This window comes from Monodon monoceros, unplaced genomic scaffold (genome assembly GCF_005190385.1).
Source record: "Monodon monoceros isolate NGI ecotype Baffin Bay Population unplaced genomic scaffold, NGI_Narwhal_1 Super_Scaffold_1, whole genome shotgun sequence".
Taxonomy (NCBI): Eukaryota; Metazoa; Chordata; class Mammalia; order Artiodactyla; family Monodontidae; genus Monodon; species Monodon monoceros.
In genome coordinates, this window is record NW_021703765.1 from 39,997,447 (window position 1) to 40,016,258 (window position 18,812).

The following is an 18,812-nucleotide window of genomic DNA, read 5'->3' on the forward strand; positions in this document are numbered from 1 at the left end:
AATGAGTTTGAGAGTGTTCCTTCCTCTGCAATTTTTTGGAAGAGTTTGAGAAGGATTGGTGTTAGCTCTTCTCTAAATGTTTGATAGAATTCATCTGTGAAGCCATCTGGTCCTGGACTTTTGTTTGTTGGAAGAGTTTTAATTACAGTTTCAATTTCATTACCTGTGATTGTTCTGTTCATATTTTCTAATTCTTCCTGGTTCAGTCTTGGTAGGTTATAATTTTCTAAGAATTTGTCCATTTCTTCCACGTCGTCCATTTTATTGGCATAGAGTTGCTTGTAGTAGTCTCTTATGATGCTGTGTATTTCTGCGGTGTCCGTTGGAACTTCTCCTTTTTCATTTCTAATTTTATTGATTTGATTCCTTTCCCTCATTTTCTTGATAAGTCTGGCTAAAGGTTTATCCATTTTGTTTATCTTCCCAAAGAACCAGCTTTTAGCTTTATTTGTCTTTCTTACTGTTTTCTTTGTTTCTGTTTCATTTATTTCTGCTCTGATTTTTATGATCTCTTTCCTTCTAGTAACTTTGGGTCTTGTTTGTTTTTCTTTCTTTGCTTCTTTTAAATGTAAGGTTAAATTGTTTATTTGAGATTTTTTTTGATTCTTGAGGTAGGATTGTATTGCTTTAAACCTCACTCTTAGAACTGCTTTTGCTGCATCCCATAGGTTTTGGGTTGCTGTGTTTTCATTGTCATTTGTCTCTAGGTATTTTTCAATTTCCTCTTTGATTTCTTCAGTGATCTCTTGGTTATTTACCAATGTATTGTTTAGTCTCCATGTGTTTGTGCTTTTTACATTTCTTTTCCCTTGTAATTTATTTCTAATCTCATATCATTGTTGTTGGCAAAGATGCTTGATATGATTTCAGTTTTCTTCAATTTACCGAGGCTTGATTTGTGACCTAAGATGAGATCTATCCTGGAGAATGGTCCATGTGCACTTGAGAAGAAAGTGTAATCTGCTGTTTTCGGATGGAATTTCCTATAAATATCAATTAAATCTATTTAGTCTATTGTGTCATTTAAAGCTTATGTTTCCTTATTAATTTTAAGTCTGGATGATCTGTCCATTGGTGTAAGTGAGGTGTTAAAGTCCCCCACTATTATTGTGTTACTGTCAATTTCCTCTTCTACAGCTGTTAACATTTGCCTTATGTATTGAGGTGCTTCTATATTGGGTGCATATATATTTATAATTCTTATATCTTCTTGGATTGATCCCTTGATCAATATGCAGTGTCCTTGTCTCCTGTACCGTTCTTTATTTTAAAGTCTATGTTATCTAATACGAGTATTGCTACTCCAGCTTTCTTTTGATGTCCATTTGCATGGAATATCTTTTTACATCCCCTCTTTTGCAGTCTGTATGTGTCCCTAGGTTTGAAGTGGGTCTTTTGTCAACAGCATATATATGGGTGTTGTTTCTGTATCCATTCAAGCCTGTGTCTTTTGGTTGGGGCATTTAATCCAATCCCATTTAAGGTAATTATGGATATGTATGTTCCTATTACCAATTTCTTAATTGTTTGGGGTTTGTTTTTGTAGGTCCTTTTCTTCTCTTGTTTTTCCCACCTAGAGAAGTTCCTTCAGTATTTGTTGTAGAGCCAGTTTGGTGGTGCTGAATTCTCTTAGCTTTTGCTTGTCTGTAAAGCTTTTGATTTCTCTGTCAAATCTGAATGAGATCCTTGCTGGGTAGAGTAACCTTGGTTGTAGTTTCTTCCCTTTCATCACTTTAAATATATCATGCCACTCCCTTCCGGCTTATAGAGTTTCTGCTGAGAAATCAGCTGTTAACCTTATGGGAGTTCCCTTGTATGTTATTTGTCATTTTTACCTTGCTGCTTTTAATAATTTTCTTTGTCTTTAATTTTTGTGAGTTTGATTACTATGTGTCTTGGCGTGTCTCTCCTTGGGTTTATCCTGCCTGGGACTCTGTGCTCCTGGACTTGGGTGGCTATTTCCTTTCCCATGTTAGGGAAATTTTCAACTATAGTCTCTTCAAATGTTTTCTTGGGTCGCTTCTCTCTCTCTTCTCCTTCTAGGACCCCTGTAATGCAAATGTTAGTGTGTTTAATGTTGTCCCAGTGGTCTCTTAGGCTGTCTTCATTTCTTTCTTTTTTTTTTTTTTTTTTTGCGGTATGCGGGCCTCTCACTGTTGTGGCCTCTCCCGTTGCGGAGCACAGGCTCCAGACGTGCAGGCTCAGCGGCCATGGCTCACGGGCCCAGCCGCTCTGTGGCATGTGAGATCTTCCCGGACCGGGGCACGAACCTGAGTCCCCTGCATCTGCAGGCAGACTCTCAACCACTGCGCCACCAGGGAAGCCCCATTTCTTTTCATTCCTTTTTCTTTATCCTGTTCCGTGGCAGTGAATTCCACCATTTTGTCTTCCAGGTTACTTACCTGTTCTTCTACCTCAGTTATTCTGCTATTGATTCCTTCTAGTGTATTTTTCATTTTAGTTACTGTATTGTTCATCTCTGTTTGTTTGTTCTTTAATTCGTCTAGATGTTTGTTCTGTAATTCTTCTAGGTCTTTGTTAAACATTTCTGCGTCTTCTCGATCTTTGCCTCCATTCTTTTTCCAAGGCCCTGGATCATCTTCACTATCACTTTTCTGAATTCTTTTTCTGGAAGGCTGCCTATCTCCACTTCATTTAGTTCAGGTTTTATCTTGTTCCTTCATCTGGTATATAGCCCTCTGCCTTTTCATCTTGTCTATCTTTCTGTGAACATGGTTTTTGTTCCACAGGCTGCAGGATTGTAGTTCTTGCTTCTGCTGTCTGCCCTCTGGTGGATGAGGCTATCTAAGAGGCTTGTGCAAGCTTCCTGATGGGAGGGACTGGTGGTGGGTAGAGCTGGTTGTTGCTCTGGTGGGCAGAGCTCGGTAAAACTTTAATCTGCTTGTCCTCTGATGGGTGGGGCTGAGTTCCCTCCTTGCTGGTTGTTCGGCCTGAGGCAACCCAGCACTGGAGCCTACCAGGCTCTTTGGTGGGGTTAATGGTGGACCCTGGGAGGGCTCATGCCAAGGAGTACTTTCCAGAACTTCTGCTGCCAGTGTCCTTGTCCCTGCGGTGAGCCACATGCCCCCCGTTTCTGCAAGAGACCCTCCAACACTAGCAGGTGGGTCTGGTTCAGTCTCCTATGGGGTCACTGCTCCTTCCCCCTGGGTCCTGATATGCACACTATTTTGTGTGTGTCCTTCAAGAGTGGAGTCTGTGTTTCTCCCAGTCCTGTTGAAGTCTTGCAATCAAATCCCGCTAGCCTTCAATGTCTGATTCTCTGGGAATTCCTCCTCTCGTTGCCGGACCCCCAGGTTGGGAAGCCTAATGTGGGGCTCAGAACCTTCACTCCAGTGGGTGGACTTTTGTGGTATAATTGTTCTCCAGTTTGTGAGACACCCACCCAATGGTTATGGGATTTGATTTTATTGTCATTGTGCCCCTCCTACCATCTCATTGTGGCTTCTCTTTGTCTTTGGATGTGGGGTATCTTTTTTGGTGAGTTCCAGTGTCTTCCTGTCGATGATTGTTCGGCAGTTAGTTGTGATTCCAGTGCTCTTGCAAGAGGGAATGAGCGCACGTTCTTCTACTCCACCATGTTGAACCAGTCTCCTACTAATTTGTTTTGATTCCACCTCTAGAATGTGTCTCAAATGCAGACAGTTCTTCCCATCCATACTGTAGGATCTTCATTCAGGCCATTCTCATTTTTGCCAGTGTTACTGTAAGAGCCCTTCACTGGTACCTCTGCTTTAGTCATTTCCTCCTCCCTTCCTTCTTCCATAAAATAGGCCATATGCCTTCTCTTTTCTAAATGTATTGTTGCCAGTAATCTGCCTAAAACCCTCTTCTGAATGTCTCATGTCACAGTGCTTATTTCATATTCCTTGGCATGCCATAAAAGTCCTTTATAAAATAATATTTACTCTTAAGCTTCATGTCCCTTTATATACTCTATTTTAGCTTTGATTAACTCTCTTAACCCAGGACCTTAACCCATGCATCTTCTCTTATCTCTGTTTAACCCTCATTTCTTCCCACAAACTACCTTTGCCCTCCAAAGCTTTGGATAGCTGTCTTCCCTTGAATCTCATATGACATTTTACTGACCAAATTAGCACAGTGTATTTTATTTGTTTCTTCATATCTCTGTCCTATGTGATTGTAAGATCTAGGAAGTTAAAGTCTATTTATAATTCACCACTAACCATAGTACCTACTAAAACCTGGCAGATTATAGGCATTAAATACTTCTGAATGAGTGGATTCAGGAATGATTTTTTAAAAATTATGTCAGGTTTTGCACATGCTTTTAAATGCATGGGAAGGATGTACTTGTTCTTAAGTTTAAAAATAATTTGGTGTGTTGTTTGATAAATATTGCCTGTGCTTTTGAGATGATTTGGACTTTTGAATAGGGTAGTTATAGGAAACCCCCTATTGACTGTGAGTTTAAAGGTATGAGTAGTCTTTTCAGATGAAAGTAGGTCACAGTTGTGGGAGATAGTATTCAGCGTTAGTACTCACATCTACAAATATTTTACAGTAAAAGGGAGATTCCCAACATGAAGTTAATTTTTTCGAGTAGAAAATATTTAGAAGGTTTTATGAATACTTTCTTTGTCTCAAGAACTTAAATAGCATCTAAATATTCAAAATATTTGGTAATAATTTCCAATAAAAATATGGAGTTAAAAAATCAGGGTCAGTTAGAATGTTACATGTATCAAGCAGGAGTTTGTGGGCAATGTGGTTTAGAGCTATAAGTAAATAAAGTATTTTATTTCACCCATAATTTGATGACTCCTAATATCATACATATTTAAAGTATGTCCAATTTGACATTTTTAGTCCCCCCCTTTTGTTTCTCTTTGCTCTTTGAAAGAGACAGAAATAGGAAATGCATAGGATTTTGTGGTTAGTTGGATAAAATTGATTATAAGTCGTAATCAATATTTCTAAATATCTCAAATATTTATGGTAATAAGTAATATTCTAAGCTTAATAATAACAGAAATTTTATTAAAAATAATTTAAAGTGACTTTGAGAGATTTCTAAGACTTGTCTAAATATTTCAGATAGGAAGCTATACATGGGAAACTCAAATTTTCCTCTGGTATTGTAGGCCTTCCCTATGTGAACCATTTAAGTATCCTGATAATTTGATTACTAGGTACCTGAAATTTTGCCTTCTACCATCAGATCAAAAACCGATTAAAATAATTTTTCTTTATTGCTTTATCACTTACCTCTACAAAAATGTTGTGAGGGTCAGGACTTCCCTGGTGATCCAGTGGTTAAGACTGCCTTCCAATGCAGGGGGTGTGGTTTTGATCCCTGGTCGGAGAGCTAAGATCCCACATGCTTCGTGGCCAAAAAACCAAAACATAAAACAGAAGCAATATTGTAACAGATTCAATAAAGACTTCAAAAAATGGACTATATAAAAAAAATCTTTAAAAATAAATGTTGCGAGGGTTTTTCATCTTAATATATTTCTCCGTACCAAATATAACTCTATTTCTAAAAATTTAGGTAGCATGTTTTTATCATTATAAAATACATCATTTTCTATATCATAGAAAATGTGCTATAAAGAGGATCAAACAGAATATTAATTAAGCATTACTCAGTTAAGCATTATTCAGTTTAAAATTTGGGACAGTTATGTCACAGTACATTAAAATGTCTCTTAACCAATTTCCTTTCTTGTGATACTTCAGCTTCAAATGGCTTCTTAGAACTAGTATCACATAAGTTAGCCTGATTACAGGTATCTGCACTATGTAGGACTCTTGAGGTTCCATAATCAAGTGATGTCATTTTTCCCAATTATTAATTAGTTTAGCATCTATTAATATACTCATCAAATGTTCATTCTCTTCTCTGCCTGTTTATCATTTGCCATTTTCTTTCTGGTTTATTTGTAATTTCTTATTGACTTGTAGAATAAATGATTATCTTTAGTTTGTTGTGTAGGTTTTAAACATATTCTCTCATATGACTTGTCCTTTTATGTTATCTTTTATTAAAAAAAGTTCTTAATTTTAATGTACTTAAATTTATCATTTTCCCTTTATTTCAAGTGTTTTGGAACTTGTTTAAGAAATCTTTTCACTATTTCTTACAAAATTTTTCCTTTATTTTAAAATTTTGAAGTTTTTTACTTGAGATTAATTGTTTAACAATGTGAATTTATTTTGTGTGTGAGAGAATGGAATAGGTAGGTATTTTCATTTGTAAAAATATGGAAAATTATTTTTATCAACATCAATTTTATTGCAAAATCCAGTCATTTCTTAGAAATCAGCTATATCACATCAATCATATATCAAGTTTTTATATATGAGTATATTTATTTCTGGCTTCTTTGTTCCACTGGTTAATTTTATCTTTCTATTATAATACCTCATTTTACTAATTTACAATACCTCATTTTACTAATTTACATGCTTTACAATATGTTTTGATACTTGATACGGTAGTTCCCTCTTTTCTTCCTTTTTTAAACTTTGACTATTCTTGGTACATATAAATTTTAGAATAAGCTTGTTATGTTACATGTAAACACCCACTGAGATTTCAAACAATTGGATTCATCGGTTTTTTCTTATGCAGGTGAATTTAGTCTCTCCAGGGTTTTTTTTAAGATTCCATTGAGTCTCTTATACTATTGGCCCAAAAAAATTCCGGCAGTATAGCAAATACCAAAATCTGTTTAGAAGAGAGAACTGAGTATGAGGTAATGGGGAAAATGGGCAAATTGACAAAAATTTCATGCTAAAATACTAGTTTTGTAACATATTTGTATATATAGTATTCATTTAATATATATCTGTGAGTATATAACTGTGTCTATAGATATAGATAAATATATGGATAGATCAAGTGTCACATATAAGTAGAACATCTTATCCTTTCTGCCCGTTTGCATTAATTTTCTGTTATTTGTTGTTCATATAGTTTTTCCAATTTTTTTCTTGTATTGTTATTTCTTACATATTTATAGAAATATTGATAGATATCTCTTATCTTTTGTATTAGTTGTAAATTGTTATTCTGCCTGTACTATTCTTTTAACTTATTTATGGTAGCTTTTTCATAGAGATATTAGTATGTAGACCAATCTGTTATCTGACAAATTCTGGGATTTTTGTAATGTTTTAAAAATTCTTCCTCATATTAAGATTATTAAGATTTTTAATTATTTCTAATCCTTTTTTTTACATTAAGTTTCTTTAACCATCTGAAGTTTATTTTTTTTATTGCATGAGGCAGATATGATACTTTTTTCTTAATTATTTCAATTATCCTAATATTATTCATTGATTGTCCATCTCCATTTTAATTTGAAATGGAAATTTTATAATAAACTAACTCATATATCGGTAATAAAATGATTACTTATTTTAGCCTATTTTATATTTGGATAATGACATTCATGCTAAATTTCATTTTTCTCTTTTTTAGTATTGTGGAGAAAAGATATATATGCCTGGAATTTATTATTATATTCAGTATAAATTTTCTTATTTTTCATACTATAATCGTTCCTCAAATATTTGGATACTCTTTTTTGTCCTTGTATCTATAAATAATGGACCAGACTGATTACTCGTTGCTAGCATAAGTTTTTGTTGTTTTTTGTTGCAGTTATTATTTGTTTGCTTTTAAGAAGCTGTCAGGGTCTGCTTACATTGAGGGTTTTATGCAGTGTATAAAAATTTTACTCAGGCTCTTTGTAAATAGGAGGTAATATGCTTAGGCAAGAAAGTTGTGGGCCTTTTCTTTTGCCTTAATAAGCTTACTTTTGAGTTTGTAGCCCCTTAGAATCTTTTCCCTCATTGATAAATCTGTTTTTATTTTTCCTCACTCACCTGTTTGGGTCTATGTAAGATTCTGCTAGTTATGTAGGCCCTGTTTTGTTTCTCTCTTGAACCATAACTTCTATTCTTAGATAGCCTCTCCATCTTGGGCAGATCTCCAGTGTGGTTAGAGAATTCTTCTCATGGCAATGACTAGAAGGTAACTTCTCAGCCATGTATTCTGGATTCTTGGGATAGAAAGCAGTAAGACTGGACTGGCCCATCTCATCACAGGCAGTCCTTTAATTATTTACTTTGCCTATCACCTGGTTATTCTCACATACTGGGAATTTCTCATGAGTTCCACACAGAAGCCTTTTACCTCCCCTGAAATGGTCTCCACTTGTCTCTTCTGAGTTATACTTTTCTGTCCTCTGTTTTGACTATCAGTCTCATCTGATTACTCTGTTTCTGGGAATTCTTCTCAAATATATGTTCCAATGATTTTATTGACATACCTATATATTTTTTCCAAGAAATTTTGGTATGATATGGGAATTGGGGAAAAGTAATCATGTATCTTCAATTTAAATTCTTGAATTGGAGATTGTCTATGAAACGCACAACATTCTGACTGTATATTCCTTGTGTTTTTGTTAATTTGTGCCCCTTAGAGCCCAAGGTAGTGTTAGAATATATCTGTAGAACACGACTCCTACCAAGGAGTTTATAGTCCAGAAGAGGGATATTACTCTGAAAAACTAAATATTTGTGAACTTACATGTAATTATGTGTTTCCACTTTTTGGTAATATATTAAATATCATGCACTTACGATTCTGTGGAAAGTCTTTTAGGAGTAAATGGCATTTGAAGTGACCCTTGATGTAAAGGTAAAATTTAGAAACAGATAAAAGATGAGAACAATTAGGTGAGAGTAATAATAAAAGGACTAGCTAAGGTAAGTATATAGCTGTTGTGGAAACAACAGAGTATAATTTGACAAAAATATAATGGGGAATGTGAAGTAGAGTATTTGTAATTTTGTCAGTGAGTTTAGGTGTGAGTTAAATTTACTATCTTTTTTTTGAATTTTATTTAATTTATTTTTTTATACAGCAGGTTCTTATTAGTTGGGAGGTGGTGGTATGATGAATTGGGAGATTGGGATTGACATATGTACACTAATATGTATAAAATGGATAACTAATAAGAACCTGCTGTACTATTGTTTTTAAGATGTTAAAAATTTGATTTTTTATTGAGATCTTTTATTTTGACAGTTTGAAACGTCTTTGGAAGAATGGTAAGAACCTTTCGTGCTTCTTTTATATTTTTTATGTTCAAATTTTGATGATTAATCTGCTGTAGATGAGTTTATTTCAAAAGAAAAGGGAAATTGAAAGCAAAATTTTTATATTAGACATTAAAACTTATTTTTAAAAATACAAGAATTAGGATGTTTCTGGAAATGCAGAATAGGGATTTCCAGGGCTCTGTCCTACCACAAAAACAACTGTAAAGTTGGCAAAACTTGATGAGAATCAACTTCTGCAGAAATGCAGGATCTAGTCCAAAACTTACAACAACAAGGGAAAAAGTTAAGGAAGAAAGAGTTACTACATTGCATGAAAGAAGGACTGTGGCTAAATTGCCCACTTGCCATCCTCCAGCCCTCAGATCAGTGGTGGCCATGAAGCAAATAGCCTGACTTGTGGTGAAGATTGCTAGTGCCAGAAGGAACAGTATGGACCTTATTCTCAAAGAATTATGGTTCAGTGTTTTGATAAGTCTGATGACTCCCTGAAGGACCAGCACAAAGGATTGTTTTTTCCTGACTAAGAGCAATCACAGAGCTAGAACCACTTCCAGGCAGTGTTTGCTGAAAGTATTTGAAGTCATATATTTGCCAGCAATGTCTGAGGCTGTGGGTTGGTCAGGACAAGCATTAAAAAGATCAAAATGCCTGGGAATAAAGAGTTTGGGAAAAGAGATACATTGGGGAATAGGGTTTTTCAATGCTCTCATATATACTATGGAATTAAAAAGTGCACACATATGAACAGTGTTGGACACATGCTCAGGAAGGACCAAGAAAACTTAATCTTTTACCTCTGGCTAGCCTTTAGTATCTGCACAGGTAAGAATTGAAGGTAGAGGCAGAGTTGTAAGCAGCCTGGATAAACATTAAAGGAGTACTCCAACTCCGAGCCAGTCTGCTAAGATTGGGAGTGTATATTTTTCCTTTTTTTCCTTTTTGTTTTTTTGGGCCCCAGGTATTTAAGGTAACTTGGACAAAACTCAAGTTCACCAGTAAGCTAATGAAACACTTCAATGGCCACAAATGAAAAAGAATACAGATATTACAGTAAGTGTTTAGAAGAATCACTAAGCAAATAAAAATCCACCACAAACAACAAAAATAAACCCAGTAGAGGGAGGGTAATTTTATATCCATATCACATTAAAATACTCAAAATTTCCAGGTTTTTACAGAAATTATGAGGCAGGGAAAGAATAAAAGAAAATTTGCCCCATTAACAAGGGGAAAAAAATGAAGGAAACTGGCTCTGAGGAAACCTAAACATTGTGCTTATTGGACAAAGACTTTAAGTCAACTGTCTTAAGTATCCTCAAAGAGATAAAGTAAACTATGGACAAAAAACCCCAACAAAACCAGGAGAGTAATGTCTCAACAAATATAGAATATCAATAAAGAAATAGAAATTATGAGAAAGAATCAAATAAGACATTCTGGAGCTAAAAGGTACAATAACTGAAATGAAAAATTAGAGATGTTCCTCAACAGATTTGAGTAGGAAGAAGAGAGAATCACTGAATTTGAATATAGTTCAATTGAGATTATTCAGGCTGAGAAACAGAAAGACAAAACAATGAAGAAAAATGAACAGAGCTTGTTAGACCAAGGGACACCATCAGGAATACAAACATACGCATAATGGCAGTCCAAGAGTGACAGGGGAGAGAAAAAGGGCGTGAAAGAATATTTAAAGAAACATTGGTTAAAAACTCCCCAAGTTTGATGGAAGAAATGAATCTGTACTTCCATTAAATTCAGTGAACTCCAAGCAGGTTAAACTCAGAGATCCACAGTAAGACGTATCGTAGTAAAATTGTTGAAAGCCTGGGACAAAGGTAGTATCTTGAAAGCAGCAAGAGAGAAGTTACTCATCATGTACAAGGGATTTTCAATAAAATTATAAGCCATTTTCTCATCAGAAATTATGGAGGACATAAGGCAGTGGATTGACATATGTAAAATGCTGGAAGAAAACAACTTGTCAGACAAAAACTCTGAATCCTGCATAAGTGTCCTTCAGAAATAAAGGAGAAATTAATATATTCCCAGATAAACAAAAACTGAGGGGCTCCACACATTATCAGAGCTGTTCTATCAGAAATCCTATAGGTAGTCCCTTCAGGCAGAAGTGAAAGGACACTAGACAGTAACTTGCAGCCATATGAAGGAATACCAAAAGTAAAGGTAGCTATAAAGATAAATACAAAAATTAGTATAATTGCATTTTTATTTATCTATTTTGTTTTTCTATCTAATTAAAATTAAATAGATAAAACAATAATTGTAAATCTATATTAATGGGTACACAATGTATAAATGTCTGGTTTGTGAAAATGACAACATAAAAGGAAGAAGCAGATCTGTAAAGGAACAGAATTTTTAATACTGTTGAAAATACGTTGATTTTAATTCAAACTTAATTTTTGTGAAGTTAAGATGTTAGTTGTAACATCTAATCTCCAAGGAACCACTAAGAAAAACTCTAATAAAACAAATGAATAAAAAACACAGAAATCCAATAGAGGGAAACTAAAACAATAAAATCAACTAACCACAAAAGAAGGGAGTTATGGAGAAATTAAAGAATAAAAAGATAATATAGAAAACAAATAGCAGAATGCCAGAAGTAAGTCCTTTCTTATCAGTAATTACTTTTCATGAAAATGGATTAAACTCTCATATCAAAAGGTAGAGAGTGGTGGAATGGATAAGAATACATTCTCCAACTACATGTTGTTTATAAGAGACTCATTTGATGTCCAAAGACACAAGTAGGTTGAAAATGAAAGGATGAAAAATATATTCCAGGAAAATGGTAAACAGAAGAGAGCTTGAGTGGCTATACTAATATAACACAAAATAGACTTTAAGTCGAAACATATTCAAGAGACAAAGAATACTTGATATCTTGATAAAAGGGTACCACCATCAAGAAGACATAAAAATTATAAACCTATACATACCTAAAAACATAACCTCAAAAGCATGCAATAAACTGACAGAAGTGAAAGAAGTAGACACTTCTATAATAAGTTTGAGAATTCAGTACCCCCACTTTCAATAATGGATAAAAGAACCAAAAAGATCAATAAGGAATTAGACTTGCACAGCACTAAAACCATCTAGGCCTAACTGACTTATATAGTACCCTCCACACAGCAACAGTAGAAATCACATTTTTTTCACATTCACATTGAACATTATTCAGGATAGACTGAACATTTTTTTCACATTCACACTGAACATTATTCAGGATAGACTGAACAAAAATCTCAAAAATGTAAAAAGATTAAATTCATACAAAGTACCTTCTCTGACCCAATTCAATGAAACTAGAAATCAATAACAGAAGGAAACCTGGAAAATTCAGATATGTGTATAAATTAGACAGCATGCTCTAAAAAACTCAGTGAGTCAATTTGTAATCACAGGTGATATTAGAAAATAAGTTGAGATGAATGAAAATGAAAACACGCAGTACCAAAACTTATGAGATGAAGTAAAAGAAGTTCCCAGAGGGAAATGGATAGCCATAAATGATTACATTAAAAAGAAGATTCCAAATCCAATAACCTAACTCTATAGCTTACAGAACTAGAAAAGAATGAGTGTGCTAAAACTAGCAAAAGAAAGGAAATAATAAGGACTAGAACACAGATAAATGAAATACAAGTAAAAAAGTATAAATGAAAACAAAAGTTGTTTCTTTGAGAAGATCAAACAAATTAACAGACCTTTAGACTGACAAAAAAAGAGAAGACTTGAATTAAAAAATTCATTAAAAAATTGGGGACATTACTATAGATCTTGCATGAATAAAGATTATAAGATAATACAATGAACAGTTGATAATACTATGAACAACAAATTAGATAGCCAAGATGAAATAAACACATTCTTTAGAAACAAACTATCAAAGCTGACTCAGGAAGAAGTAGAAAATCTGAACAGGTCTGTAATGAGTAAAGAGATTGAATCAGTAAAATCATCCAACCAAAGAAAAGTCCAGGACCAGATGGCTTCACTGGTGAATTCTACTAAACGTTGAAAGAAGAATCAATAGCAATGCTTCTCAAACCCTTTCAAAAAATAGAAGAGAAGGAAAAACTTTGTAACCCATTCTATGAGGTCAGCAGTACCCTGATACTAAAGCCCAATAAAGACATCACAAGAAAAGGAAATGTAGACCAATCACTTTGAATATAGATGCAAAAATTCTCAACAAAATATCAGCAACATGAATCCAGCAACATATTAATAGAATTATATATCATGACCAAGTAAGATTTATCCCAGGAATGTGAGAGTGGTTCAGAATACAAAAACCAATCAATGTAATGTATCACAGTAATAAAAGGAGGTGGGGGGAACTCGTGTGAACATCTCAATTGATGTGGAAAGCATGTGGCAAAATCCAACACCTTTTCATAATGAAAACACTCAAAAACTAGAATGGGAAGTGAATTTCCAAAACATGGTAAAGGACATTTATGAGAAACTCTTGACTGACATTACACTTAATGGTGTAGACAGAAAGTTTCCAACCTAAGATCAGGAATAAGACAAGGATGCCCATATCTTGCCACTTCTGTTGAACATTGGAACTCTCGTGCAGTGCTGGTGGGAATGTAAAATGGTTCAGCTACTATGAAAAACAGTTTGGTGGTTCCTCAAAAAGTTAAATCTAGAATTACCATATGACCCAGTAATTTCACTCTGATGTATATACACAAAAGATTTTAAAACAGGTGTTCAAAAAAAACTTGTATACAAATATTTGTATCATTAGTATTTACAATAGCCAAAAGGTAGAAACAACCTGAAATCCTTCAGTGGACTCATAGATAAATGAAGAGTGGTATATCTGTACAGTGGAATATTATTCAACCATAAAAAGTAATGAGGTTCTGATACATGCTACAACGTGGATAAAATGAAACTTCCTGAAACGTACTTCTTCTTCAGTACAGTGAAAACTAGTCTAGAATTCAAGAATTGGACCAGAAGAATACTGATAATGAGAAATATTTCATTATTGAATATATAGAGCTTTAGCTAGAAAGATTCTTTAGAAAAAATACATTTTAATTTGGACATTTTTCTAAAACCTTAATAACATCAAATATGAAATAGTAGTTTTTCTCCTTCCATTTTATATTGTCTCCCCAGAAACTGCTAAACTGAAATTAGAGAAATAACTCTCAAATTATTTTCAGTAAACTTTTTTTTGATAGCAGCACTCTCTAGAAAAGACTATCATTAAAATAGTATTGGTTTACTATCCCCTCAAAAAATTTCAAATCATTTGAAACGAATTTTAAATTTCTCTTAATTTACCATGAAGTATATAAAACCCATTTTCTATTAGAATTTTGCTATGTTCATCTCTTATATAGTACCATTAATATGTATAGTAAGTTTCACCACAAATATTTAAAATTCAATATTAAAACATCACCTAAAATTTGTTTTACTAACTTTAAGTACAGCCTTCCTTTATTAATTGACTGCTTCTTTCCCGTCATAAAGGAGCAGAACTTCTTTCACAAAAGAGCTGAAAGATCTGAGTGTTGCTACACCAGTGAAAGAGGTCATACCAGAAGAATTGAGAGGTAAAGTTGTACCTCATACTAGAAAAGTATAATTATATTTAAAAGCTCATTGGCTTTTCATTTATACATTTCTCATTTTCACAAGAATCATGTATAAGAGTTTTGTAATCCTTATGAGTGACTAATAGAGGAAAGAGTCTCTATTGTTTGATTAAATATTTACTCAACAAATATTTATTCATTACTGTACCGTACCATATACTGCTCTAGGTCCTGAGTATATAATTATCCCTGCCCACTTCTCAAGAATGTAACTGTAATTCAGTGCTGTCCCATAGGACTTTCTGGGATAATAGAAGTGTTCTGTGTCTCACTGTCCAATAGGGTAGCTACTAGCCACATACAGCAGTTGAGCACTTAAAATATGGCTAGTGAGACTGAGAAATTTAATTTTTAAGTTTAACTTTTAAGTTACATTTAAATGTAAATTAGTTACATGTGGTTCATGGCTACCATATTGGACATCACAGCTCTTCTATATATATAAATTAAGACTAATATTCTTGTCAAAATTTCCAAATGTAGATGTATAATAATTTATATACTGGTGTAAAATTTGTGTTAAAATTACTTCAACATATTTGACTATATCCTTGACATTAAACACTTCCTCCTACCTTTGCCACAAAAATTTGTTGAACACCTTCCTTTAGAGAAGGATAACCAATAAACTTAGGACTTTTTAGAAGCATGAATATTTTGTCATTTACTGCTGTCATTCATAGTGAGACTCTGTTTTTACTATTTTCCATTTATAATGAAAATGAAAACCTGATTCATTACTTCTTAATTTTTCAAATGACAGATTCTAGGAGAAAATATCAATGTATTAATGGTCACAGTAACAGTTAAATAAACTACAATTATGTTCATTATAAACATGTATATTTGACTCTAAAATACAAGACAGTATCAGGATGAGGAAAATTTGTGGTAATTAAGTGTTTATGCTAATAAAAAATGTAGGTGGTTTCTCACTCCATATGAAACAGTAAAACTAATTGAGATGGCATTCTGCAAAAAAATTCAGAGAGATATTAAATAGAATGAATTGGAGACACCTTAAGTTATACACAAAACTTTCCATTTTCCAATGGAAAATTAATGTCTTTATTATCCAAAAGTAAAACAAAACAAAATAAAACAAAGATCTGTCAGCCACCTTTCTTCTTGATACAGTTTCACTGTTTTACCTCCAGCCCCAGCTCTTTGGAGGCTTTGCCTTTTTTGACACTTTGTGTTTGTTTATGTCTTCTTGTCATGTCACATTTTGGCAAAAGCCAATGTTCACAAGTATAAATCTCACCAGAATGGGACTCATATCCGTCTTTCGTACTGATCTACCTCCAGGGAGAGAGCATACTGCATAGAACATAACAGGCTCTCTACCCATTTCTTGCATAAATAGATGAATGAATACCCATGTTAATCATTTTGTTAATATTAAACCGTATCATTCCAGAGCTGTGAACCAAGAATCACAAATATCTCTCATAAGGGAGTTAATTTATATTGTAACTAACTAAATACAATTTGGAAATGACGATGAATTTCTGGCAAGGCTAACTAGGGATGTTGTTATCTGATAAGGTAAAGAACATAAAGTGTCTTGTTTCTAGGAACCTCTGAGGATTTTCAGTATTTATCTGATAAATATTAGATAAAGCATTATGGTTTGCTTTTCTCATAGAATGGGAGGAAACACAAGCATAATTTCAAAATAAAGCTCTATAATATAGCTTGTGAATAGAACATGTGTTTTTCCCTCAGAAAAAAATGTGCATGAAGGTATTGGTTGAGACTTAGCTATTCTAATTATTTTATAAAATATTTATTTCAAAATCTGTCTTCAAAGGTTATAATTAATGTTATGATTGTATTATAATAAAACTGTCTTTAAACGGCTAATTCACTTTTCTACAGTTCTCATAGTAAATATATAAATATTAAAAAGATGGCAACACAGCTAGTACCCCTGTTCCCACCGTCCAGCTTATTGGCTGATTCATTAACCAATGTGAATACATATTTCTTTTTTAAGATGAAAAGTGTCCAGAATTAAAGCAGGAAATGGAAAGATTGCTATCAGAGGCCATCCAACTCATTAAAAGTCTAGAAACTGATCGTGCAGAAGCTGAAGAAGCTTTAAAACAACAAAAATCAAGAAAGAAAAGGATTAGCGTGCAAATTGATTCTTGGTCAATCTGGAAACGTCAAGAAATCCCGTTAGCTGTGCAGAAAGGTAATAATAAGGATTTTTCATATTGCCGTTTACTTTGTTGGAGAGGCGTGGATGATTAATTGAAGCTCTGAATTAAAAAATTACCTCTGTTTAGAGTAACCATATTATTCTGCATGCAAACCAGTGCATATTTGAAAGATACTATTAATAATAATGCTGAGTTTACAGACATAAATTGGGGCTGCACTGAGCAAACCTGGACCTGCTGTCATTTGGTGTTTGTTGGAAATGCCATTGAACTTGTGGTACCCAAGGGTCGTGCAAACATTTGGTACATATTTCCCATAATGACTACAATATTTCAGTCACTAGAAATTTAAAGTGATTGCCAGTTGGTGGCATCAGCCACATCTTTAAATCTCGGAAAATGAGAGAATTCTAAGTGATATTTTAGGAACATATATGCATCTTCTTTTGAGAATTCAATAGTAAATTTGCTTTGGGAACTTCTAGCAGGCAAAGAAACTTAGGATGTTTCCAAGAGTCATGCAGGTAACATGTTTTAAAAGGAAACTCTGTCTTTTAGATTACAGAATGGAGGGACTTGTGGTCAAGTATTAAATAGTCTAAAGGTGTTGGATTTTTCATTTCCAAATACTGGTTCATCAAGCATGCCAGACTACCTGATCCTACCTGAGGCTGGAAGCTTTTTATGTTATCATAGGGTAACAATTTTAATTCAGGATTCACATGCTTTAGAAATGGGTTATATTAGGGTTCCCATATAACCCATGATTTAAGCCAAGACACCTTTGAGAGAAAAAAGGATGCTATTAATTATTATTCTGGTACAATAGCCATTAATTCAAATTGTGTCAGACTCCACCCATACACATACCTTTATTATAATGTTATAAATCTTCTAAAGCTGTAGTCTCCCAAGTATAGTGTACCACATTTCAGGGAGCTGCAGGAAAAGATGAGATGGTTCCTCAATTATGTTCTTTTAATAAAAGAAATTAAATGTAGGTTTAATGCCTGCTTCCACCTTTTAAAGTAATATGAAGCTCACAGCTTAAACTCCCCCTTTGTTCACTCCCTTCTGGAGCTCAGAGCTCAAGAAGCAGAAAATGGGCCCAGAGCCTAGGCTGGGACTAAATTTAATTCAACCTTTGTCTATGCTCTCTGTCACCCTTTACTAAAGAGCTAACTATATAAAAATTATGCAAAACTCAGGTAACAGTAGACCTTTTTCTACCCACGTTTAAAGTAATGTATTTTATAAAATATTTGGTGTCAACAGCTGTTCATAAAAATAAATAATTCATTTGGGCTTGGAGTGAGTTTGCTCTGATTCATAAGGTTTTTGAATAGGATTTGTGATGTGCATATGCTACTAATGTAATAGCATAGGTATATAATTTATAAGTGTGTACATACATACATATATATTGGTGTTTTAGAGGCAACTGAGGCTGCAGTAGGGTCAGAATAGTCATCGGGATCCCAGTAGATTGTTGAGTGGATTCATATTCACATCCACAGAGAGCCATCTGCCATTTTCCTAATTGTTTGAGAGGCTTTTCCTTGTCAATAGTAGTAGAAAAGTCGGGGGTAGGGGAGGGATAAATTGGAAGATTGGGATAGACATATACACTACTATATATAAAACAGATAACTAATAAGGACCTACTGTATAGCACAGGGAACTCTACTCAATACCCTGTAATGGCCTATATGGGAAAAGAATCCAAAAAAGAATAGATATATGTATATGTATAACTGATTCACTTTGCTGTATACCTGAAACTAACACAACATTGTAAATAAAAAATTATTAAAAAAATAAAAATAAACATAAATTAACCCCCACCCCAAGAAAATGAAAGTCA

General features: G+C 33.8%; 1 protein-coding gene across 1 annotated transcript in view; it reads left to right on the plus strand.

Annotated features, from left to right (window-relative positions):
- The window catches only part of CCDC178 (coiled-coil domain containing 178), a 370,122-nt gene that overhangs the window by 24,106 nt on the left and 327,204 nt on the right, over positions 1-18,812 (plus strand). The window contains exons 4-6 of the mRNA XM_029217904.1: positions 9,089-9,111; positions 14,656-14,738; positions 16,780-16,980. Coding sequence (XP_029073737.1) covers positions 9,089-9,111; positions 14,656-14,738; positions 16,780-16,980 — 307 coding nt within the window. The remainder of the gene's footprint in view (positions 1-9,088; positions 9,112-14,655; positions 14,739-16,779; positions 16,981-18,812) is intronic.